General features: G+C 42.3%; 4 protein-coding genes and 1 long non-coding RNA gene across 5 annotated transcripts; 4 read left to right on the forward strand and 1 right to left on the reverse strand.

Annotated features, from left to right (window-relative positions):
• Nucleotides 1–750: 750 nt before the first annotated feature.
• LOC103453993 (protein DYAD) lies at nucleotides 751–4,419 on the forward strand. The gene is made up of 8 exons (XM_008393583.4): nucleotides 751–1,018; nucleotides 1,143–1,246; nucleotides 1,405–2,189; nucleotides 2,313–2,696; nucleotides 2,773–2,887; nucleotides 2,983–3,099; nucleotides 3,193–3,831; nucleotides 3,937–4,419. Exons 1-8 carry the CDS (start codon nucleotides 892–894, stop codon nucleotides 4,081–4,083), a joined length of 2,418 nt encoding a protein of 805 aa, XP_008391805.2. The 5' UTR covers nucleotides 751–891; the 3' UTR covers nucleotides 4,084–4,419.
• Nucleotides 4,420–5,206: 787 nt separating this feature from the next.
• On the reverse strand, nucleotides 5,207–7,892 carry LOC103424231 (putative F-box protein At1g65770). Its single transcript, XM_029103117.2, has 3 exons — nucleotides 7,802–7,892; nucleotides 6,685–6,788; nucleotides 5,207–6,529 (listed from the first exon to the last, which is right to left on the reverse strand). Exons 2-3 carry the CDS (start codon nucleotides 6,691–6,693, stop codon nucleotides 5,387–5,389), a joined length of 1,152 nt encoding a protein of 383 aa, XP_028958950.1. The 5' UTR covers nucleotides 6,694–6,788; nucleotides 7,802–7,892; the 3' UTR covers nucleotides 5,207–5,386.
• Nucleotides 7,893–11,764: 3,872 nt separating this feature from the next.
• On the forward strand, nucleotides 11,765–12,937 carry LOC103453996 (pro-cathepsin H-like). The gene is made up of 2 exons (XM_008393586.3): nucleotides 11,765–12,597; nucleotides 12,691–12,937. The coding sequence occupies exons 1-2, from the start codon at nucleotides 11,765–11,767 to the stop codon at nucleotides 12,935–12,937; spliced, it is 1,080 nt and encodes a 359-aa protein (XP_008391808.3).
• Nucleotides 12,938–20,475: 7,538 nt separating this feature from the next.
• Nucleotides 20,476–21,429, forward strand: LOC103439209 (PLAT domain-containing protein 3-like). Its single transcript, XM_008377755.3, has 2 exons — nucleotides 20,476–20,642; nucleotides 20,735–21,429. The coding sequence occupies exons 1-2, from the start codon at nucleotides 20,568–20,570 to the stop codon at nucleotides 21,209–21,211; spliced, it is 552 nt and encodes a 183-aa protein (XP_008375977.1). The 5' UTR covers nucleotides 20,476–20,567; the 3' UTR covers nucleotides 21,212–21,429.
• Nucleotides 21,430–23,508: 2,079 nt separating this feature from the next.
• Nucleotides 23,509–24,069, forward strand: LOC139196088 (uncharacterized). The gene is made up of 2 exons (XR_011581107.1): nucleotides 23,509–23,658; nucleotides 23,772–24,069. It is a non-coding gene; the product is annotated as an uncharacterized lncRNA (long non-coding RNA).
• The last annotated feature ends 195 nt before the right edge of the window (nucleotides 24,070–24,264 follow it).

Genomic DNA, 24,264 nt, shown 5'->3' on the forward strand with positions numbered 1-24,264 from the left:
TTAAAACTAAAAACTGGAGGTGTTGGGTTCGAAACCCGTTGCTGGTGTGGAAGCCAGACTTGTGGTCATGGGGAGGCTGAAATGTCTCTGTAAGTCTTCTCGGCCCCTGAAAATAGTGTATAATGTTGTCCTCAAAAAAAAAAAAAACTTTCAATATGTGGCAAATGTGAGTTGTGGCATTAAGCCATAGTATGTGATATTACAACATAAAACGTTACTTGATAAATTAGACGTACCAATTTATGTATAACTCATGACTCATGGGACCATCCACCTCAATATATCCATATAAGAACAATCCTCTCCCTCTCTCTCTCTCTCTCTCTCTCTCTCTCTCTCTCTCTCTCTATTCCGTTACTCTCCCGCTAACAACTTTCATCCCATCACAACCACAACGCTCCAAACCCAACGTCACCCAAAACAGATCCAACGGCCAAGAAATTCCATCCCCAACAACCAAGAAACACATCCGACGCTCCACGTTAAAAACTCAGTAAGGCAACCAATCAAAACGCCCGTCATTCAAAGTCACTGCTCCTCCGGTCTCCCACGCGCCAAGACAAACGCGCGTGAAAAAGCCGCCGCGCGCGAGATTATCGCGTTCATGCAGCAGAGCAAAACGACGTCGAGTGTCCGCAGCGATTTCTGTATTTATGAGATTGCAGACAAACAAACCCGCATGAACGTCCGAATAATGCAGAATCGAATTTACCCAGCGGTAAATTCTAGAAGGTTGTTTGGGTAAATCGGTCTGCATCCCGCAGGCTTTATAAGTATCTACTGCGGTGAAAAGTGTGAGTTTTTGGTGGAAGCTTGGGTTTTTAACTGAGTGGTGATTTCTCTGTGGGAGTGTGAAAAGAGTGAGCTTTTTCTTCGATTTTCTTGGAGAGGATGAGCAAGTACTTGGAGAAGAAGCAAGTCCAAAACAAGCCAGAAAGCAAAAGCACTTTTTTGGCCACACATGCTCTGCTCACCTCTGCTTCTGCTTCTCCTTCTTCCTCACCCGTTTCTTCTCTCGGTACGTACTTTCATCGAACACATTGTCTTCATATCTTCGTCTTCCTTCTTCTTATTCTGATCATTTCCGTTTCGGTTTCATTTTTTTTTTCCTGATGTGATTGTTTCTTTTGGGTATTTTGCAGATGCTATCGAGCACATTAAAGTCGGCTGTTTCTACCAAATGGACCAGTCCAAGCTCCATGGAAGAACAGTACCAGAGCAGCTCAGGGCCGTACGGATCGTCATGGTACTACTTCATATTTTCATTACCCATAAAACACACAAAAACCCACTGATAATTTTCGCCATTGTTCTTGAATCTGGTTTATATTTTTCAGTTTTTTTTTTTTTGTTGGTTTCAATCAAATGGGGTTTTTTATTTGGGTTCGTTTGATTTGTATACAGGTGAGTGCGAAGGGCGCGTTTAAAGTGGCGGTGAGGTTTCCGAGCCTTCACTCTCTCCACGCTCATATCTCCGCAAAGGGGTATCCAAAACAAGACGCCAAGCAGATTCCGGCGCTCAACGAGAAGTATGTGATGTCCCCGGAAATGGCGTCGGAGGTGCTTTACCGGAGAATCCCACCACAGGAGATGGTAGATCGGAGCAACATTTGGAGCTTCTGGGCCGTTCAACCTCCGTTGAAGAATCACCCGAGAAGCACGTTGTCGAGCCCAGCAGTAAGTGGCGGAGGCGGAGCCATTACTAGCAGCGTGGTTCCTAAAAAGGGTCCGTGTTGGTCCGAGCTCACGTTTGCCGGAATGGTGAAGTGGGGCAAGCGCCGGCAGATTCGCTACCTCCGGAGGCACGAGTCGTCGCCGAGCTCTGGCTCTGACGATGAAGAAACGGAGAAGGGAAGGGAGGTTATGGAGCTGGAGGAAGATAGCGATGATGGTTTCACTGAGAAAGTAGTAACTGTGATAGACGAAGACGATGGCATTGAAGAAGAAGAAGAAGGTGAGGAGACAGAGGAAGAAGCTGCTCCTCATGTTCTGCCATGGAAGATGAACCTCCGGAGTCGGAAGCGGAAGCATCCCGATAATAAGAGAAAAATCAAATCTCCAACCCAAAAGCGATCAAAATCCAGAGCAAAGCCTCCGAATCAGAATAACCATATTGTAGCAGTTCCTGATCGCAGCAGCAGAAAATTGGCTAAAGTTAAACACACAGTAGCAAGATGGTCAGCAGGAAGGTGAGAATGAGATTAATATAGTAATATCATTAATTGGGTTTATTAATCTGTTAATTATATTAACTGGGTCGATTTTTGGGTTTAATGATCGTGGGTTCTTAACTTGATTTGGGTTTTTTGCAGGTACAAGCTGGCGGAGGAGAACATGTTGAAGGTGATGAAGGAGAAAGGGGCGGCGATTGGGAACCCAATACGGCGGCCGGCGCTGAGAGCGGAGGCTCGGAGGCTGATTGGAGACACGGGGTTACTGGATCATTTACTCAAACACATGGCGGGCAAGGTGGCGCCTGGTGGGACGGAGAGATTTAGGCGGCGGCACAACGCCGATGGAGCCATGGAGTATTGGCTGGAGAGTGCTGATCTGGTCCACATCCGGAAGGAGGCTGGGGTTCAAGATCCTTACTGGACCCCTCCGCCGGGGTGGAAGCCCGGCGATAGTCCCACCCAGGACCCCACTTGTGCAAGAGAGATTAAGGAGCTCCGTGAAGAAATTGACAAGATTAGAAGGTAGTTAAACACGTTTTTAGTCTCTTAATTATGGTATTAGTCTCTTAACTGTTTGTGACACACTGGATTTTTACAGGGAGATGGAGGAGTCCAAGCAGCAAGGGAATGCTGGTTTGGCTATGGTGACCGCTTCAAATTCTAATTTGACCGGTGTTGACTTGGATCGTTACGGTTCATTAATCCCGATTAAGGTTGTGACTTTGTTTATGATTAAGTTTGATTATATTTTCTTAATCATGATTAAGTTATGTACTTAATGTTTGATAGGGTTTTATCATTTTTGCAGGAGGCTTGTGCAGAGCTGGAGAAGAAGATAGCTAAGATGGATGAAGAAAGGATCGAGTTTGTGACCAAAAAAGAAGAACAAATGATGGAGGTTACTCAATCTTTGTCCGGAATTAAGGTAATTAATTGACCCCCTAATTATCTTAATTATGTCTGTCTTAATTGCGTTTAATAAATACATTGATTGGTGGAGGTTTAAATGTTAATGCAGGAGAAAATCAGGATGTTCGAATCAAGCAAGGAAGATGCAGTCACAATTTCAGGAGCACCACCACCATCAGAAGCAAAACCAGCCGGTGAGAAGAAAGAAATAGATACACTAAGCGGCGGAGACAAGGCGGCTGCGGCGGCGGAGTGCAAGGCGGCAAAAATAGAGAGGCTGAGGAGTGGGTTCAGGATATGCAAGCCGCAAGGCACGTTTCTCTGGCCAGACATGGGCAGCCCCACCAACATTCCCAGTCCTTCTTCCCAGATTCTGGCCCCACCACATGACCTCTTTGTGGTCCCCACCCCACCCTCATCCTCCTCCTCCTCCTCCGCTCCCCGCCCCCTCATCAGCCCCACCACTCCCCCTGTGAAGCCGGTGGCTGAGCGGCGCCCAGTGACCACCACCACATTGTGCAATGTGACCACAATACCCTCTTCCACTCCTATTGTCGCTCCTCCACCTGTCCTGGCCCCACAGACCCAGAGTTCCACTACCGTCACCATCAGTAAAACCCTACTCATAAACCTCAACGAGCTCCCTGCAACAACAGCACCGAACCCTAACCCTAATCCCCAAACCAGCTGTGAAGCTATCACTACGCTCACCACCTACCACAGAAGACACCACCATCATCTGCCACGTGTACGTCTCTCACCCCCTTCTCCTTCTTAATTGATCATTTCCTCAGCCCTAATTATCTTATTAAATTAAACTAATTACATTTTTTTGTGTGGAAATTATGCACAGATGGTGAAGGAGGAGGAGGAGGAGGACGACGAAACTGCAAGAAACGGTGATGATCAGCAGAGGCGGTGCGCCTCTCCTGCTTCCACCTGGAACGGAGAGAAATGGTGGATGGCTGTGGGAAATCCTAGCACTTCTTTGGAGGGTTGATTTTGGACCGTTGATTCAATCTTGCAGCGGGGCTAAATATATATGGGGTATACTTTATAGGGCTACTTTATAATTATAGGAAATTGGCGGGTATAGAAATAACTGTATCTAGGTATACATGATGATTAGGGATTTTGCACTATAGTCCAAAAATTGGGTTTTTTGCTGGCATTTTTCTAAGATTGCTGGTATGCCATTTTGGACACGGATAAAGATTGGTTTTGTCCAAGTGAGAAAATCAAAAGGAGGCTAAATTTTGTCACACACACGTGTGAGCGTGGTTAATATAATTAATATTATGTATAATAAGGCAATGATATGTGTCCTTTTTATTAATGCTTACTTTTAACTATGCTTTTAGAAATCCATTTTATTTTAACTTTGCTTTTGTAATAAAAAAACTGTCACCTTACTCTCTAAACCGCAAAATTTTATCCAGTTTACCTCATGAAACTCGATTTTGGATGGGAACCCTCCTTAACCGCTTGCAGTCGACAATTTGAATATACTAAGATTTGGAATTGCATCATCTTCCAACTTCCAACTCTTCCAAATTTTCCAACACGTGGAGATGGCAAGTTCCCATTTAGTCTTGGTATTGCGGGTGTAGGCTTTTTTTTCCAGGAAACTTGGAAGAGGCTTGGTGCAGTCTATTACTGTCAACTTGCTTTCTTCATTTTTGACATCTTTTGAGAGATCTTAGGTTCGATTTTCACATAAGGCGAGTTTGAACCACTTTATTGCTAGCTCATTGTGAGGCTAAGTTCACCCATTTCCCGTGTTGATAATACCATTTGTTTTAAAAAAAAATATCTCTGAAAACCTTGGATGTTTGGTTTAAGAAATTCAAAAACCAAGAATCTAGATCAAAATGCCATTCTGAAGCTGATGGGGTGTCCTAAATTTTAGCCCGAGACTCGTGTATCAGGCAGCTTACTTAATGACGCAGCCAACAGAAGAGAGTTGAGAAAGTGATGGGAACACAGCCATCGACAGACTACAACGACAGCCTTGGCCAAGGAATCGAAAAGTTGGTAACGTCCAAAGACATCAGAAAAGTGTCGACGATGACCATAAGACCATCACACAAGATTATCTGTGTATCCATTCACGTGTTATGATATGAGAAGAAGACTGATTTATATTATCAGGTACCCAAGAAACTCATTGTGTCACATCAACTTCAACATAGTATATATTCATAGGCTTGCAGGACTATGAGGGAACCCATAAACAGTTACAAACTAAAACCCCTAATATATGTTCCAGATCCATATGTCAAACAAAACCAAACCATAGTACTCTACAAATTATAAGTTGGTAGAATCCATATCGGAGGTACATCGGTCTTGCTCATCAGAGTCCCAGCATCTCCGTGGAACGGATTTTCTAAAAGCCTCTTTTCCTCGACGTTGTAGACGCCATAATCAAAAGCTCCACTTGGTCCAAGGCCTCCTTCAACCACAAGATGATCATGAATGAAGTATATGCAATTCGCTCGATATCCCGACTTTGAAGCACAAACAGATATTGAAGAGTTGTTTCCCAGAAACAAAGCAACGTCACCTAAAGTGTTCTTCTCCGTGCACTCACCCTTGCTGATATTTAGTTCAAAGACTCTGAATCTTTTTGTCTTTGTCTCATGATCGTCATAATGGTCCATGCACCTTCGAACGATCAGCATTGTTTTCTCATTACAAACCACAAGATATTCCTTGCAAATATAGTTGTCATCGACTACAAATCCGCCTAAAACCACTTTCACAGGTGACACAGACTGAGTAGCAACATCCAAAGAATAGAGTTGACGGAAATAATCAACAAGATAAAATCTCTCTTCAACTGTAACAACTTCAGCGATAAAAAACCTTCTTTGCTCAACCGTTTCCGTTTCAGGGACATAAGTCCAATTACTGTCTTTGTTAAGTCGAATAAAAGCCAATTTGTACATGTTCGCAAACATGACCATAACAATGCAGTTGTCGGCATTTAGTATTGGATCTTCTGAAATTGTAGCCTTGTAGACAAAATAATCTCCACGATGAGGAGGCCGATTCAAATCTGCAGGGCCTAGCGGAGGAAGGCGAATTATTGACTTTTCATGATCTCTTCTCCCTCCAACACCAAAAAGGAATGGATTTATCAGTGACACAACACGTTTCTCATCCACAACAATTAACCATCCTTTTGAAGACCCACAGAATAGTTGTCTTCCCAAACTCAATTGGGTTTTAAGAACCTTGTCGGTCACCGGATTGTATAAATGCCACTTATCATTCTCTGCATCAGAAGAAATCAACATCATCGGAGTTGTCGTGACGGCACAATGGGTCTGTATACCCTTTGCAGCCGAACACCATGACCTGCAAACAAAGCTAAATTCTTTTGGTGTCTCCAGTCTCCCTACAACTAAATTTAAAATCTCTGTCGGCAACGCGGCCCAATCTGACATGAACCAAAAGATAAAAAACACTGGTAAGCCGAGCTGATGATGAAGAATTAGACCGACGTTCCTATATTCTTTGATCAGCATGTACCAGTTCACAAACTAAACAGATATAAAGATAAATCTAAAAAACCCTAATTGAACAATTTGATTTATCGATCCATAGATTCTAACTCCACAGCAAGAATTTTTACTATTTTATTTTATTTTCAGGGAAAATCAGAAGAAATTGAGGGCGGCTGCCGCTCCGGCTCCGCTCCTTAGGCCATCTCCAACCGAAGGGTCCAGAGGACCAGAGGGCCGAAAATAGCCCTAAAATCGTCTCCAACCGAGGGCTAGGCCAGAGGGCTCTGGAATCTGGGAGGGCCCCACGGGATCGGAGAGGGCTGGAGGGCTGGCTATTTTTTTTTTTAATGATTTCTTATTGCTGTCGGTTAAAACCGACAACATTAAAGACCTTTTTTTTAATAGTTTTGCTATTAGTGTCGTTTATAACCGACACTAATAGTTTGAAATGTTTTTTAATATAACGGCTAGCTGAGTCAGCTAGCCGTTGGTTGTTTTTTTTTTTTTTTTATAATTTATTTTAAACATTTTTTTCTTCTATAAATATAGTGAAGTTCTTTCAATTCTTCACTTCATTGGCAATATTTCCTTCTTCAATATTTTTCAATATTTCCTTCAATATATTTCTCAATATTTCCTTCAATATATTTTCTAATATTTCCTTCATCTATAATATTTGTTTCAATTTTTCAATATTTCCTTCAATAAATTTTTCAATATTTCCTTCATTTCTTTTATAGGAATATGGAAAGGAACACTTCGGATTACACTCCAATGAGTAAGGCCTATTTTGATAGGAAAAAAAAAGAAATTATGTCTCGGCGGCAATTGTTTACCTCTGACTATACTCCTACAATGGCGGATGATGAAAATGATATTGATTATGGATATTAAATTTAAGTCGTTGTAATTTTTAAATTTAAGTTAATGTTGTTTTTAAATTTAATTTGTAGTGTTTAAATATAAGTTGTTGTAGTTTTTAAATTTAAATAATAAATTATGTTTGGTCCTATGGCCCTTTGGCCCTCGGTTGGAGACGGTTTTTTGTGACAAGGCTAAAACGAGCCATTTGGCCCTCTGGCCCTCGGTTGGAGACGGAGGCAAATATGACCATGTACTGTTCATTAAAATATTAATATCTTGGGAAATCTTGGAGGGCTAGAGGGCTCAAACGAGCCATCTGGCCAGCCCTCGGTTGGAGATGGCCTTAGGGTTTGACTAGGGATTAATCTTGCCTTTCGGAGTGTGGGATGCCTCAGCCTTCAGAAAAATAAATAAATCAATCAACAGTACAACGAATAATAAAATGCAATTGTAGACATCGAAATTTCGGTAAATAAATGTTGACCGATAAATCAAAGTGTCAACCCTCATGTATTACATAAATTTTACACGTAGCGTGTGACTCAACGAAAATTGAAATGAGTTGGAAAAGTCATCAAATAGGACACGTGTCAACACCTGGCAGAAACGACTTATTTCATCTGAGATATTATATTCAAAATTGGGCCTTGAAAATTTCTATAAATAGAAGCCAATTTCATTCATTTCAAAAAAAACCAAAAAAATCATTAGGCAAAACTCTTGAAGCTCTGAAGCTCTGAAACTCCGAAGCTCTCAAGCATCCAGGTTCCCGAAGAATCAAGAAAGCGTTCTTCGTTCATCGTTCATCCTAAGATCAAGCCCCGACGGCCCTTTGGATCAACAATCATCCACCTTCAAGCCCAAGCCTCAACGGCCCCCTTGAAGAAAGCGTTCATCGTTCAAGATCTGTTCATCCTCAAGGATCAAGCCCCAACGGCCCCTTTGGATCGACAACATCAACAAATCCGCTCATCCGCTGTTCATCAAGCCCAAGTCCTGACGGCCCTTGAAGAAAGCGTTCATCGTTCATCACTGTTCTTCGAGATCAAGCCCAAAAGCCCTCGAAGATCTGTTCAAGCCCAAAAGCTCTCGAAGATCCGTTCGTCACTGTTCTTCGAGTTCAAGCCCAAAAGCCCTCGGAAATCCGTTCATCACTGTTCTTCAAGATCAAGCCCAAAAGCCCTTGAAGATCCGTCAATCACCATTCTTCAAGATCAAGCTCAAAAGCCCTTGAAGATCCGTTCATCCTCGTTCATCCAAGATCAAGCCTCGACGGCCCTTGGATCAATCGCACATCCCACAAATCAACACCTTACGGAGATCGAATCAGAGGATCAAAACAGAGAGAGATTGTAACCTAAAATCATCAAATACAAATATTTTGTTTGTGCGCGTTGTTCTTGTCTCTTTCGTTTCAGGAATTTTCCGTGTTCACAAATTGGCACGCCCAGTGGGACAATCTCTACCTCTCATCTCTTTCTCCGTTCAAGGAATCCAAACACACCTCAAAGTCAATGACATCAAGCAAGGGACAAGCCGTTCTCACAATCACTGAGGGAAGGATCCTAAGCACTTCTGCCGCAAATGGACAATCCATTGGCGCCACAACCGCTCCTCAACATGCCACTTCAAAGTTGGTGCCGCTAAAAGAGCAAGGGGAGCATCAAAGGTGTGAGTCTGTCATCAACCTGACCTCGCTGGGGGCACCGAAGCATGCTGCTGAGGCACACAAGATGACACCCCAAAACAGCCAACAACGTTCTTCATCAGCATCCTGGATGTCTAAAGGAAAGTCACGTTTATTGGTTGCACAAGTCATGACCATCGGCGTTACCTCCATCGAAGAACAGCTGGCTCAAATGAATGAAGCAATCGCAAGGCTAACCCGAACTGTGGAAGAAAAAGACTTGCAAATTGCAGCACTAGTCAACCGACTGGAGGCGCAAGACGACGATAAACCCGACCCAGAGGATGATCCACTAAAGGGAGGAGCTGGCGGAGACGAAGAACCCCCGGTGAAGAAAATCGATGGGAAGCCGGAGCCAGACCAAGCAACGGCACTCATGGGATCTCTTTCTATCCAGCAGCTACAGGAGATGATCACTAACACCATCAAGGCACAGTACGAAGGGAGCTTACATACCTCCTTGTTCTACTCGAAGCCCTATTCCAAGAAGATTGATGCTCTAAAGATGCCAAGGGGTTATCAACCACCAAAGTTCATGCAGTTTGATGGAAAAGGAAACCCAAAGCAGCACGTTGCACATTTCGTCGAAACTTGCAACAACGCGGGGACGGAGGGAGACTACCTCGCCAAGCAGTTTGTGCGCTCGCTGAAAGGAAACGCCTTTGAGTGGTACACGGACCTAGAACCTGAATCCATCAACAGCTGGGAGCAATTGGAGCGGGAATTCCTCAACCGCTTCTACACCACCCGCCGCACTGTGAGCATGTTAGAGCTAACGAGCACAAAACAGTGGAAGGACGAGCCAGTCATTGACTACATCAACAGATGGCGCACTCTAAGCCTCGACTGTAAAGACAGGCTCTCGGAAACCTCTTCAATCGAGATGTGCATCCAAGGCATGCAATGGGGTTTGCAATACATCATTCAAGGCATTAAACCACGGACTTTCGAGGAATTGGCCACTCGCGCCCATGACATGGAGTTGAGCATCGCCCATTATGGGAAGAAGGAACCGATCGCCGACTACAAAAATGACAAAGTTCTTGGGCCAAAGGTGGAGAAGGCTACGTGGAAACCCACCAAGGAAGCAATGACGGTCAACACACCTCCCGTCAAAATCCCTACACGAGGCAAGGTGATTCAAGCCGAAGGCTTTCGTGATCAAGAGATGCGTAGACACACTTTGAAGGAGCTTGAGGAGAAAACTTATCCATTCCCCGACTCTGATGTGGTTGCCATGTTAGAAGACTTGCTGGAAAAGAAGGTGATCGACTTGCCTGAGTGCAAACGGCCAAAAGAGATGAATCGCACCGACAGTCCAAGGTACTGTAAATTTCACCGCTTCATCAGTCATCCGACAGAAAAATGTTTCATGCTAAAAGATCTCATCATAAAGCTGGCTCAGAAAGGAATCATCGAGCTAGATCTTGACGAAGTGGCGAAGTCAAACTATACCACCTTCACTTCTGGCTCTTCCGACTCAAAGTTTTCACCTCAACCGCTGGGGGCATCCTCCAAGACAAGCAAAATTGAAGGATGGACTCAAGTCACTCCTAAGAAATTGCACAAGAAGCATACGTCTCCTCCACAAGTCTGCCAATCGGAAAGGGGGCAAAGCAGCTTTTGTCAACCTTCAAAGCAACATGAACGTGTTGAAGATGATGAAATTTTGACACATAGATCGTCCATCCCCATCACGATGCGCGATTTCTTTCCTGAGGACTTCTTCAACTACTCAGTCAAGGCTCCTTGTTATGAAGATTGCGAGGAACGACTCTCTCAGATCGCTTGACGAACCAATGCTCCTTGTTCGCATGAGCCTAAACTGCATGGCACAATGCTCCTTGTTCGCACGAGCCTAAACTGCACGAACCAAAGCTCTTTGTCCGCACGAGCCTAAACTGTAGGACAAAAAGCTCTTTGTCCGCACGAGCCTAAACTGTAGGACACAAAGCTCCTCGCCCGCACGAGCCTAAACTGCATGACACTAAGCTCCTGGTCTGCATGAGCATAAAAGGCAACACCAACTGCTCCTTGCCTGCACGAGCTGAAACTGCAACACGGCACCAAATGCTCCTTGTCTGCACGAGTTGAAACTGCAAACGACACCAACACTCCTTGCCTGCATGAGTTAAAACTGCAAACGGCACAAAAAGAAAATACCAAAAATATGTATGTATTTGAACTACGTTACGACTTGATCTCTTCTTTGGAGGGGTACGTAGGCAGCTCGAATGTTCAATTTTTCGAGTTCAGTCACATCAAAATAAAAAAAAAGTGTTTTATTAAATAGAGTCAATTTTATTACAAAAAGGGAAAAAATGAATACATATGTTATTATGTATTTACAAAAAAAAAAAAAAAAAAAACAACAACAACAACAAAAATTATATATAATATATATTTTTATATAGCGGGCCTAGGTCCAGCTCTCACCAAACTCACCAAATGCCATGGGCCGGCCCAGTGCCATCATCATCTTCATCTCAATCGATGCAGCCGGATACCACTGGCCCAAATCCAAGCCCAACTCTCTTCTCTCTCTCCCTCGGACAGTCTGACGAGTGAGAATGGAAGGCAAATCGTACCAAAGGCTCCCGCGCGTCAAAATCTTCGAAATGCGTGACGACTACGTGAAGTTTGAGCTCCGCGACACTGACGCCAGCATCGCCAACGCACTTCGCCGCGTCATGATTGCCGAGGTCCCCACCGTCGCCATCACCCTCGTCGAGATCGAGATTAACTCCTCCGTACTCAACGACGAGTTCATCGGCCCAACCACGACCCTTTCATCCGAGCCATCAGACTCCGTAGTTCCTGCACCCGCCACAAAGGGCAACCATAAACTCACTGATGCCATTCTCCCTGAGTCGAAAAACTGGAAAGAAGAAGGCATAGTGACCCCGGTTAAAGATCAAGGTCACCGTGGATCTTGCTGGACATTCAGCACCACTGGAGCTCTCGAGGCAGCGTATGTGCAGACATTTGGAAAGCAAATCTCCCTCTCCGAGCAGCAGCTTGTGGATTGTGCTGGAGATTTCAACAACAACGGCTGCAATGGTGGGCTGCCATCTCAAGCATTTGAGTACATTAAGTATAACGGGGGTCTTGACACTGAGGCTGCGTATCCCTACGTTGGAGTAGACGGTGCTTGCAAATTTTCGTCGGAAAATGTTGGCGTCCATGTCGTCGACTCTGTCAATATCACCCTGGGTGCTGAAGAAGAATTGAAGCATGCCGTTGCATTTGTGCGACCGGTCAGCGTGGCGTTTCAGGTCGTCCAAAGTTTTCGGTTCTACAAGTCGGGAGTTTACACCAGTGACACATGCGGCAGCAGTTCCATGGATGTGAACCATGCAGTTCTTGCAGTTGGGTACGGAGTGGAAGACGGCGTCCTGTTCTGGCTCGTCAAGAACTCTTGGGGACAAAGCTGGGGGGGACGTCGGGTACCGTAGCCGCACCAGCTCAGGTCGCACGTCTTGTAGCAGTTATGGCAGGTACGAGTCGCCCACTCCTTTAAACTTCTCTGATCCCACAATCCCAGTCCAAAAAAAGGTACAGGAAGCTCTTTACCGCCGCCATTACCGCCATCGCCGCCATGCCAGAGGAAGCTTATGAGAATGGGTGTGCAGAGAGATTCGAAGCTCGATCACAACTACTTCGTGTCCGAGGTCCACGCCTGGACTGTCTCCCTGATTGATGGTTGCATCGAGAGGAGGGAAATCTTTTCTGCTGCAAGTCAGGGCACCGAGAAACCTCCATGGGTGCTTGTATCACTTGCTGTCAAATAAAAAAAAAGAATAAAAAAAAAATCTGGTTGAGGTTTAGTTGTCTTGAGCACAAGGTCTGATCTCAATAGGGCATCTTTGACAAACGATGACACGGGCAGAAGTGTCATCTGAGCATAAGCTTCGTCTGTTTCGGTGTCTGCATGCAAGATGACATGGTGAAGGAGACATATTAGCTTGGATAGTTCGGTATTTGATCATCCACATCCTTGAAGCCGCAAACTGTTCGTTGCTGGCTCCGCCCTCGTCCTCCTCTACAAGACCTTTCCTTCTGCCCAGCAAGAATGATCAGCCACGAACTCCACACCTCCGGCTCCAGCTCTCCGTCCGTCTTCGTCCGCTCCCTGCAAATTCCTCTACCCACCATCCTAATTTATACAGGAAAAAAAAAAAAAAAAAAAAAAAAAAAGTGGTGGTGCGTCTGGCACCACGTGAATAAAGAATGGATGGTGGAGTCTTTGGTGCTCTGGCACCATGTGAGAAAAAAATATATATATATAAAGGAGAAGGAATGGTGCCTCTGGCACCGTAGGAAAGTATAATAAAAAAAAGAAAAAAAAAAGAGAAAAAGGAAATCTGGATTGATCTGGCACCATACCTAAAAATAAAAAAATTAAAGAATAAAAAAAGGGAAAGCAAGTAGGAAGGTGGGATGGTGCGGATTGCACCATGTAAATATACATATACATGTATGTACATAATATATGTATGTATATAGCAAAAAAAAAATACATTGAGAGAAATAAAGTCCATTTTATTTATTTTTTTGGGAATTTTTACATAAAATTACATTCTACATACCTTAAAAAAAAAAAAAAATCAAATCAAATCAACTCAAAATTACAAGAGGGGATCTTCAAGGACGATTAGGTGGCGTCTCACAACTCGGCGGAGCTCCAGGAAGAGTAGGTGCTGGAGGTTGACTGTTTGAAGCCTCAGCAGTCGGCAGAGCCTCAGAAGACGAAGGCAAATGCTGCTGGAACAAACCCACAAACCTCTGATGATCAAGTAAAATCTGACCATCAGATTCCTGCATCTGGTCAATCTTCCTCTTCATGTTTGTCGCATAGCTATGTGCGAGCTTATGCAACTGTTTGTTCTCCTGCTTGAGCCCTCTAATCTCCTGTTTGAGACTCATCACTTCAGCCGCCAATGATTCAACTTGACGGGTTCGAGCAAATAGGCGTTGGGCCATATTAGACACAGAACCTGCACACTGCACACTGAGAGCCAGAGAATCCTTAACAGCCAACTCATCAGACCGTTTGGAAAGTAATCTGTTATCTCTGGGAGTGACAAGGTTCCGGGCCACCACCGCAGCGGTCATATCATTCTTCACCACTGAATCCCCAGCGGTAAGAGGACCAGTGGGGGATATGAAAGATGGGCGCCATATGTTGTCTGGAGAAGAAGGGACTGCCTCTTCACCAAGATTCAAGTCAAAACGACGATCGGAGGGGCCAGACATTTTCAAAGGTGTTAAAGAAAGAAGAGGTCGGACAAATCGAGATCTTAGAAGTGCAAGAAGGTACAAGCAAAATTTCAAGTGTGCTTTGAAATGAACTGCCTGCCTCTATAAAAAATCAGCACTCGACGGGATTTCAGAGATCGAAGAGGCGAGCTCAGAATTCGAAGAGGCCATTCAAAAATCGAAGAGGCAAGCTCAGAAATCGGAGAAGCATCTTGCTTTTCCAGACGCGTCGGCACCTGTCATATGCAAACTCAGCTTTGCGGAAATCACGGGTAATTTGTTGAAGCACCGATCCCAGATATTGAAGAGGCGCCAGTCTTTTTCAGCCGCGTCATCACCTGTCATATGCACACTCAACTTTGCGCAAATCACAGGCAATTTGTCGAAGATTTTCGGTGAAGGAGAAAGCACGTGAAAATTTACTGTTCAATCACGCGTTAGTTGCCGACACAAGTGAAAGAATACTACCTTTACAGGTATTAAGGGACCTCCTATAACTGTCCACATTCACCTTCCATAGCAAGGCAGACACACATAGCCTCTCTTCATCTCAAAAAAAAAAAAAATGTTTTCCCAACGAAACCTCTCGAGTCATTCAGTGTTCCTTATTCCTTGGAGCACCTCCGCAAGCCAATGACTCCAAAGCAAAAGTATCTCATATCACCAGGGTAGAAAGCAAGAGTATCTCATATCATACACTCTCCCTATCCTTTCCTTTGTCCTTGTTCCTACCTACAAAGACAAGGATAAAGAAAACAATATGCCGGAACTTCCACTCAAACTCGGGTAAGGAACCGACTGCTTGGAACCCTTCCCTGATTGCCTACCTAGCACTGCTCTCGAGTACTCGCCTTCCACTGCTGCTGTACTTTCAAAGAAGCTGCCACATCTACTTGGAGGACAGATAAGGCAAGTGAAAATGATACCTTGCAGCATGTGGAGACAAGGTGCAGAAGGAACAAGCAGAGAAGAATGCGGTTTGCACGATCAACTCAGCAGAAGGAGTCCGAACTGAGGAACTCGAGAAGCTGCCATATCTGCCTGAAGACACAAGCAGAGAAGAATGCAGCATGCACAGTCAACTCAGCAGAAAGAGTCCGAGATGAAGAACTCGAGAATATGTCGCATCTGCCTGAGGACAGTGAACTTGTTTTGACCCTCAAATTCTTGGGTCGACTTACTAGGCGTTGTGGGCTGCACGTGCCGATTCACCACCCTTGAATCGAATCCTTAAAGATCAAGTCATCAACTGGAAGAAAAGCCCATCAATCTTGAAGATCATACTGTTGACCAAACTGCTCAGGTGTGAATTAGAAAGATTGAACAAAGAAACAGGTTGTCACCTTCACCTCGTGCCTGCTTGCCATGTGTTCGAGTCAACCTTCAAGAATCAAGCCTCAACGGCCCTTGAAGAAGTTTCCGGCCAAATTCAAGATCAAGCCTCGACGACCCTTGAGGAAATCACAAGTCCGATTCAAGATCAAGCGTTCACCATATTTGAATCAAATCCAGTTCAAGAACAAGCTGTGGAAAATCAACAATTGGAGGAATCCAGAAAATCCTCCAACCCAGTTCAAGATCAAAGCTGTGGAAAGTCAACAAGCGCAACAAAATACGTGCCGATTCATCCACTACCAAAGCCAAATATCATCTACCACATGAAGCTCCTTGTGGCCCAATTTCAACCTTCAAGATCAAGCCTCGACGACCCTTGAAGAAATTTCAAACAAAAGTTCAAGATCAAGCCTCAAACGGCCCTTGAAGAAATCTCCAGCCCAATTCAAGATCAAGCCTCGACGGCCCTTGGATCGACATCTACAGTAAGGGACTTCAAAACGCATCTCCTACACGTGACAAGCACATGTATACGACGTACCTTGAAGTGGGGGCATTTGTAGACATCGAAATTTCGGTAAATAAATGTTGACCGATAAATCAAAGTGTCAACGCTCATGTATTACATAAATTTTACACGTAGCGTGTGACTCAACGAAAATTGAAATGAGTTGGAAAAGTCATCAAATAGGACACGTGTCAACACCTGGCAGAAACGACTTATTTAATCTGGGATATTATATTCAAAATTAGGCCTTGAAAATTTCTATAAATAGAAGCCAATTTCATTCATTTCAAAAAAAACCAAAAAAATCATTAGGCAAAACTCTTGAAGCTCTGAAGCTCTGAAACTCCGAAGCTCTCAAGCATCCAGGTTCCCGAAGAATCAAGAAAGCGTTCTTCGTTCATCGTTCATCCTAAGATCAAGCCCCGACGGCCCTTTGGATCAACAATCATCCACCTTCAAGCCCAAGCCTCAACGGCCCCCTTGAAGAAAGCGTTCATCGTTCAAGATCTGTTCATCCTCAAGGATCAAGCCCCAACGGCCCCTTTGGATCGACAACATCAACAAATCCGCTCATCCGCTGTTCATCAAGCCCAAGTCCTGACGGCCCTTGAAGAAAGCGTTCATCGTTCATCACTGTTCTTCGAGATCAAGCCCAAAAGCCCTCGAAGATCCGTTCAAGCCCAAAAGCTCTCGAAGATCCGTTCGTCACTATTCTTCGAGTTCAAGCCCAAAAGCCCTCGGAAATCCGTTCATCACTGTTCTTCAAGATCAAGCCCAAAAACCCTTGAAGATCCGTCAATCACCATTCTTCAAGATCAAGCTCAAAAGCCCTTGAAGATCCGTTCATCCTCGTTCATCCAAGATCAAGCCTCGACGGCCCTTGGATCAATCGCACATCCCACAAATCAACACCTTACGGAGATCGAATCAGAGGATCAAAACAGAGAGAGATTGTAACCTAAAATCATCAAATACAAATATTTTGTTTGTGCGCGTTGTTCTTGTCTCTTTCGTTTCAGGAATTTTCCGTGTTCACAGCAATGTTTTCCAAAAAAAAAAAAATAAATAAAATGCAATTTCGTAAAACAGGGCGGGCCCAGGCCCAATGCGGGCAGGGTAACTGTTCAGGACCCAGAAAAATTAAGGGCATCAAAATTATTAGTGTGACATATTTGTGTACGTTTTTAAAAGAGTATACATTTATAAAATTTGGTTTAATGACAAAGAAATTTAACTAGAATCAGTGATTTTGTTGTTTTAAATTAATGAGGAGGTATTGGTTTCAAAACACCATGTGCTTAATTAAATTCTAATTTTTACAAATTTCTTTTCATAACAGTATAAATTTATAAAATTTGGCTAAATGATTAGAAGTTTAATTAGAAGCAATGGTTTTTGTATTTAAAATTTAACGAGAGGTCCTAAGTTCGATATGTTATGTGCAACTTTATTTTTAATTACTAGCTAGTAACTATGTGGGTTGCTATTTTTAAACATTCGTTCTAATTCAAGTCTAATCTTCAACAAAAGGTAATGCGTAGACTAATTTTTTAGACCAAATTTGCAAATCATATGACGTCTCATTAAAAGGTTTAATTTGGTACCCATTCATTACTTATACATATCCTTAAAGACTCGAAAATATCATTATTTTCTTAGTCTTATATTGACGAGGTTAGTAAATAAGAAAAAACATCTCACAATTTATACAAAAACACTTTAAAAGTTCAAATGGAAGATAAAACTCATAATCTATCTACTTGTAAGCATGAAGTTTTTTTGCTTCCTTCTCTCGATACAAAATAAATTAGTTTTTCTGTGTTTCTAAATTACTGAGTTTAAAGTGTTTTTCTAAATATAATTTTATGGATGTTTTACGTGTAAAAACAACTATTTTTTCTTATGAAGTGAGGACACATTTTTTGACGTACCCCCGGACCTCACCAAACTTCAAAAGTTTCTGGAGCGGTCCTGGTAAAACAACGACACTTGTCCTTATTTAAATGTCCCAAGTACTTAACCAAACATCCTTTATTTCTGTAGCCAAACACTCATCCTCTTCCTCGCCAAAGCACACAATCAGAAAAACACTTTCATTAATCTAACTGTGGTGGAAGATTCCATTTCCAGAAGCCCAATCTGGTAATCCAAAATATGGGTTCCTTGATTTTCATACGGAGAAGACGATGGCTCGTGGGGTTGGGTGCTCTTGTTTTCACGGTTTTCTAATCTTACGTGAGATCCAGATTTTACAACGATGAAGGTGCCATGAGTTCCGGCGAGGGACGGTGGCTGATTGTGGTGGGTGAAGACGCTGGTCTGTGGTGGGAGACGATCGTGGCCGGTGGTGGTGGCCTGGTGGGAGAGGATCGTGGTTGGTGCCTGGTGGTAGTGGACCGTTGCAGGTGATTGCGCGGCGAAGACCGTGGCCACTGGCTTGGGAGAGGACCGTCGCTGGTGCCGGTGGCTTAGATCTCGGTGTATTTGGTGTGAATGAAGATGGGCGTTTGGCTAACACAATAGCGAGTGTTTGGCTAAATAATTGGTTAAGAATTTGAAGATTAAGTTTTGCCAAGTGTCTTTATTTTATTGTGCCACATAAGATAGTGTGTATATTGGGTACTCCCCAGAGAGTATCCAAGTATTATCTCTAGTAAAAATGCATGCGCGTTCCGCTGTGGGTTTTGAATCCGTAACTACAATTTAACGCATCAATTTTTAAATTATTTATAAATTCATCAAAGCAGCTGAATCTACATGATAAAATAAGTCATTCAGTTGCATCTACATGATAAAATAACTTTCATCTATATACAATGGACCCGGCTTCTTTGCCCTCCCACTTCCCATACACTCTCATCCCCTCCTATTTTGTACGGTCACGGTTAAGCCACGTCAACATTTTATATTAATTTCTTTATAGAGATAATAAGACAATATAAAATGTTGACGTGGCTTAACCGTGACCATATAAATAGGAGGGGATGAGAGTGTATGTGAAGTGAGAGGGTAGAGAAGTCAGGTCCATATACAATTTACATGAGTTTTCCTCATGAATTGGAGAATGATGGTTGTTTAATTGTACCTAAAGTGCAGTAGTAGTTGTCGGTGATGTGGCTAAATGCACCTACACAAAGATTCAAAATTGAGTCATGATTCCTTGTACTTGTAGCATAAGTAGAAAAGGAGGTGCTGCAAGACAATGTATCAGTGATAAATAACTCTTATCAAAGCTTTACTCAGAATTTACCACATGTATCACCAATGACTTTATGCATATATATCAAGGACACAAATAGTTGCAGAGGCGTGGATTATACCTTTTCATCTTGGATTGAGAACTTGGTGTCGTCTTCGATCTCGAGGCTTCTACACAGAGAATACGTACGTACATGAGACAGTCATCTTCTATTTTTCCCTAATCTACTATGATCGGAGATGAAATTCAAGGGAGAAGGTGAGAAAATTTTACCTGTGAGTGTCTCGGCACCAACATCAGGAGGTTTGGCATCTTGACTTGCACGACTGAGCACCATTTATGAAGAGCAGCGAACGATTTCAGGAACCAAAATCAACTCTAACCCCCCATTTTGGCACCCCTACTCCTCCATCTCTCTACCTCTATACTAAAGGTGATGAATCTACTATTAGATGCCATGCAATCATGGAGCAAAAAACCAAAAGCCGAAACTCAACCATTAAAAAAAGCAAAAAAGCTATGAGGAATAAGGATGCATTGCTTTCAGTTGGTGCACGTTTGGAGGCATCTAATCTACATCATCACCAGCTATTCAGTACTACGGTCTGGTGGTATTCAACTGCTTTAACGACACCAATACTACCACCTGCCCAATTCATCATGTGTGGTTTTATTACAAAAGATCTCGAGATTAATTAGAGTAGGATATTCCTATTTAAAATCATAATTGTTGACTTCCCCACCGATGTGGGATAGCCAAAAGCAGGTGTATAATCGAATTTGTTATTTCGTGTTGGTGAAGAAACTAAGAAATTGGCACTGGCAGTCACTCTTTAGGAGGTGTACCATATTGTCTCCTTTGTGTACTGTCTGTGAAACATCTTTTAAGGATCTTCAACCCTAATGATAGGCGATATCTCTCTAAGACCGGCTAATTTAGCTATGTATGTTTTGAAAGAAATATAAGCGATATTCATGTATTTTACTTTTTCTAATAACAGTATCCCTATATATAGATGTGCATTTACACTAGCTCAGTAAACTGGTAGTGATCCACCTCTTTCTGTGTTCTCAATCTCACACTCGCACATCTCTGCATCTAAACAAGTAGAAGGCAAAAATGACGAGTTTCCGCTTCACGGTGACCCTTATGGTGATCGCTCTCTTCTTCTCTACAGCAGCTGGAAATCCTCATGTGAGTGCTAATTACCTAATTAAACGTTCAGCTAATCGTTTTCGTTAAACCCTCTATCCTAGACGCAACCTGAATTTCGTATATATATGCAGGACAAATGTGTGTACACAATTTATGTAAAGACGGGGTCGATCATCAAGGCGGGCACAGACTCAAAGATAAGCATGACACTCGGTGATTTCTCCGGCCGGTCTGTATGGGTGCCGGATCTTAGGTCATGGGGGCTAATGGGGCCACACTACGACTACTTTGAGCGTGGCAACGTGGACGTGTTTAGCGTACGTGGTCCATGCATGGATGCACCAGTGTGCCGGCTCACCCTCACCTCCAACGGGTTTGGTGCACACGCCGGGTGGTACTGCGATCATGTGGAGGTTACTGCCACGGGGCCTAACACTGCATGTTCGAAATCCATGTTCTATGTTCAACAATGGTTGTCCAACGATGTTGCTCCATATCAGATGACTGCGACTCGCGATGCGTGTAATCCGTGGAACGTCAATGCCGCAGCGGAGCAGCTGGGGAAAGATGGGAAGTTTGTTGTGGAGTATCCCAAAAGATATGCTTGATTGTTATTTGTTGGGATGAATAATGACTAGTTGAATAGAAATATTTTGGTGCTTTGGTTCGTTGGGATTTTTTAATTTTTTTAATTTTATAATTTGGATCCGAAAATGTTTTGGTGTTCTTTTCTAATTGAGGAAATGGTCCTATCTGTAGTTTGGAGTTTGTTTTTTCGGAGGCTTAATTATCATTAATCTATGAAAAATTAACAATGGTGATCTCATTTTGTTCATTCACTATTCCAAACACAAGTTAGGTTCGCTTCACCATTCACGGGTAAACTTAATTTTGGTCACTGACATTGATGTGGTAAAGCTCTGGGTTCAATAGTGTAAACTGTGAATCTACTTGATTGTGGTCATGGGTAAGATGTTCCCCACTAGCCTCTTCAGGGCTCAGAAGGAGTGGATAATCGTGGTTCGCCACTAGTTGTCCCCCTTTTGTAAAAAAGAAAAAAAGAAAAGAGATATATCAATTGTCCAGGAGTATGACCTAAATCCGTTTGCTTTTCAGTGGTCATATGCGTCAATACGTGAACAAATGAATTTGTGTATCATTTGATGTGGCAAGTGAAGTGTACATGTCATGTCAATTAATAAATTTATTTTATTGGACGATTGTATACATCATGCATTACTTGTCTCATGCGATAGTACCCTAATATGGTATAAATATGTGGTTTCCCCAGCATTACTCAAGTAAAATAAGACAAATTTTAGTGTTCATTTATCGGACTACATGGTTGTTATCCACACACATAGAAAAAGAGCCGTTGCATGGAGAAGTTCTTGTGTGAGGCCATCACCTATGGTGAGCCATAGGTGTGCTTTGAAAGGGAGTGAGACACAAAATGAGGCCGGATGAATGAACCTAACAAAATCAAGTGCTGGGGTAGAGTGTGGTTTTTGAGTCTCTTGATCCGTAAGGACACGTGGTCTGATCCAAACCCAGAAGAATTCCTCCCTTGTAAGGCCCTTTACTCTCATCCCTACATTCTTCTTCACTTGTAAGTGAGAAGTCTTAAGTTTAATTTTCGTCAAAAGTGAGTTTGAACCACATTATTGATGCTCCATTGTGAGGCTATGCACACCTCATTCCCTTAGTGTAGATAATATTGTTTGTTTAAAAAAGAAAAATACATATATGGTTGGGCGGGCAAAAGTTTTTGTCTTAAAATAATCAACACTTGATGTCTTTGACACCACATTGATCATATCCATGTTAAAGGTGAACTTAAAGAATGATTTGACAAAAATTAAGGGTATTTTTGTTATTTTCATTATTTAATGGAGATTTTGCACGAAATGACCAAAATGATTGACGGTGGACAAACTTAGAAACCAATCTATTGATTTTAAACCTTAGAGACCAAAGTGAAGAGTTATGTCAATCTTATGAATCATTTTGGCTAAAAAGCCAATCAACAATTAAGCGGCCTTTCATGTTAGCTTTTAGATATTTCTTAAAGAATCATCATCACAAAAAGCACTCAAATTCAAAACAATTTATGAATCGTTCGAATGTGTTTTTAAAAATCCTATGAAGGTGTTTTTAAAATTGCTGAAAGTTTTTCTCATGAGTTTTTTTTTTTTTTTTGAACTAATTCTTTGTAAATATGTAAGTGAATTTTAGAAAAGCACTTGAAATGCTTCATGAAACATGCAATAAGCACCGGTTATCCACCTAACCAAATGTTTGTTATTTTGGTGTTTGGGTACCTCAAGTTTGAGTACTATTTCAAACTCGTACCTTATCTTTGAAATATCACAATTTACTACACAAACATATGATTTGGTTGCAATATCATACATCGATCACATAATTTGTTAAATTAACTATTAAGTGATGACATGTTAAAATATAGCCACATTTTTGTTAACGTGGATGCCAATTTTCACAATGTGAATAAATTGTGATATTTAATTAATAAAAATTATTAAACAAAATAAAAGATTAAAAATGGGGCCACCCCTTCTTCTCAATCATCCTTGGGACCGGCACACCACATCCGATGCCCCCTTCCGCCCCGAACTTCTCAGTTCTGTTCGCACGACAATTGAAATGCCTTTTTTTCTTGTATTCCGATAGAAACCCATGTCAGTTTCTACTCCCTTAGTCGCTCTGATTATCTTCTTTGCTTGCTTAAATAATGATCAAAATCAGATTCTGAATCTCACATCGATTTTGATTTCAAAAAAATTACTGAAAATCGATGTAAGATTCAAAACCCCAAAATTTTGTTCATAGTTTTGCAACTTTTACTTATGAATTATTTGTTCTCAGTAGGTCTTTAACCGTCAAGTGTTCACTCTTCAACCCTTTATGGATGCTGCGACGAATAAAGATCATAACTTTCGTCCAACCTTGTGAGGACGCAAAGTTTCCTTCCTTAATGGTGTCCCCAAGGTTTCTTGCCTGAAGATGAATCTTGGCATTTACGACCCATACAACGGTAATTCTTTCCTAATTCTTTACAATTTTCTAGACGGTTGAATCGGATAACCTGATCCGTTTCATTCTCAATATCGTATCCACCACTTCAACCATTTTCACCTCTCATTGCAGTAAAAGAAATGCTTCATAGAGCAACAAAGTGAAGTAATATGAATCCATGATAAACCAAACAAACATGAAATGAAGTTCGTGTTCAATTGATTGCACAATATGAAGTTACATCTCTCACTTCAGTAATACAAAGGCTTCATTATATAAGAGCAGCAAAGAAGTAAATAACTGTTTCAATATATGAATTCCATAATACTTCCTATAATTCTCAAATGACTGCACAAATAGAAGTATTTGATTTTAATTTTCACTTATAGCCCAACGGGCTTAGTACATGTGTCACATAATCCTTCATTACTACCATTCACAACAAGCATTGTTTAATCAAGTCATGAACTGTCATTTAGTATTACGGTATAGTGTTATTCCTCTTTATTTGTAAGTAAGAGGTATAAGGTTTGATTCTTGCCAAAGTACAATTTGAATCATATTATTATGGCTAGACCAGTGCAAAACTTAACCCATTCCTCCACTCCTTAATGTAGATAAAATC

This window comes from Malus domestica, chromosome 01, assembly GCF_042453785.1.
Source record: "Malus domestica chromosome 01, GDT2T_hap1".
Lineage (NCBI taxonomy): Eukaryota > Viridiplantae > Streptophyta > Magnoliopsida > Rosales > Rosaceae > Malus > Malus domestica.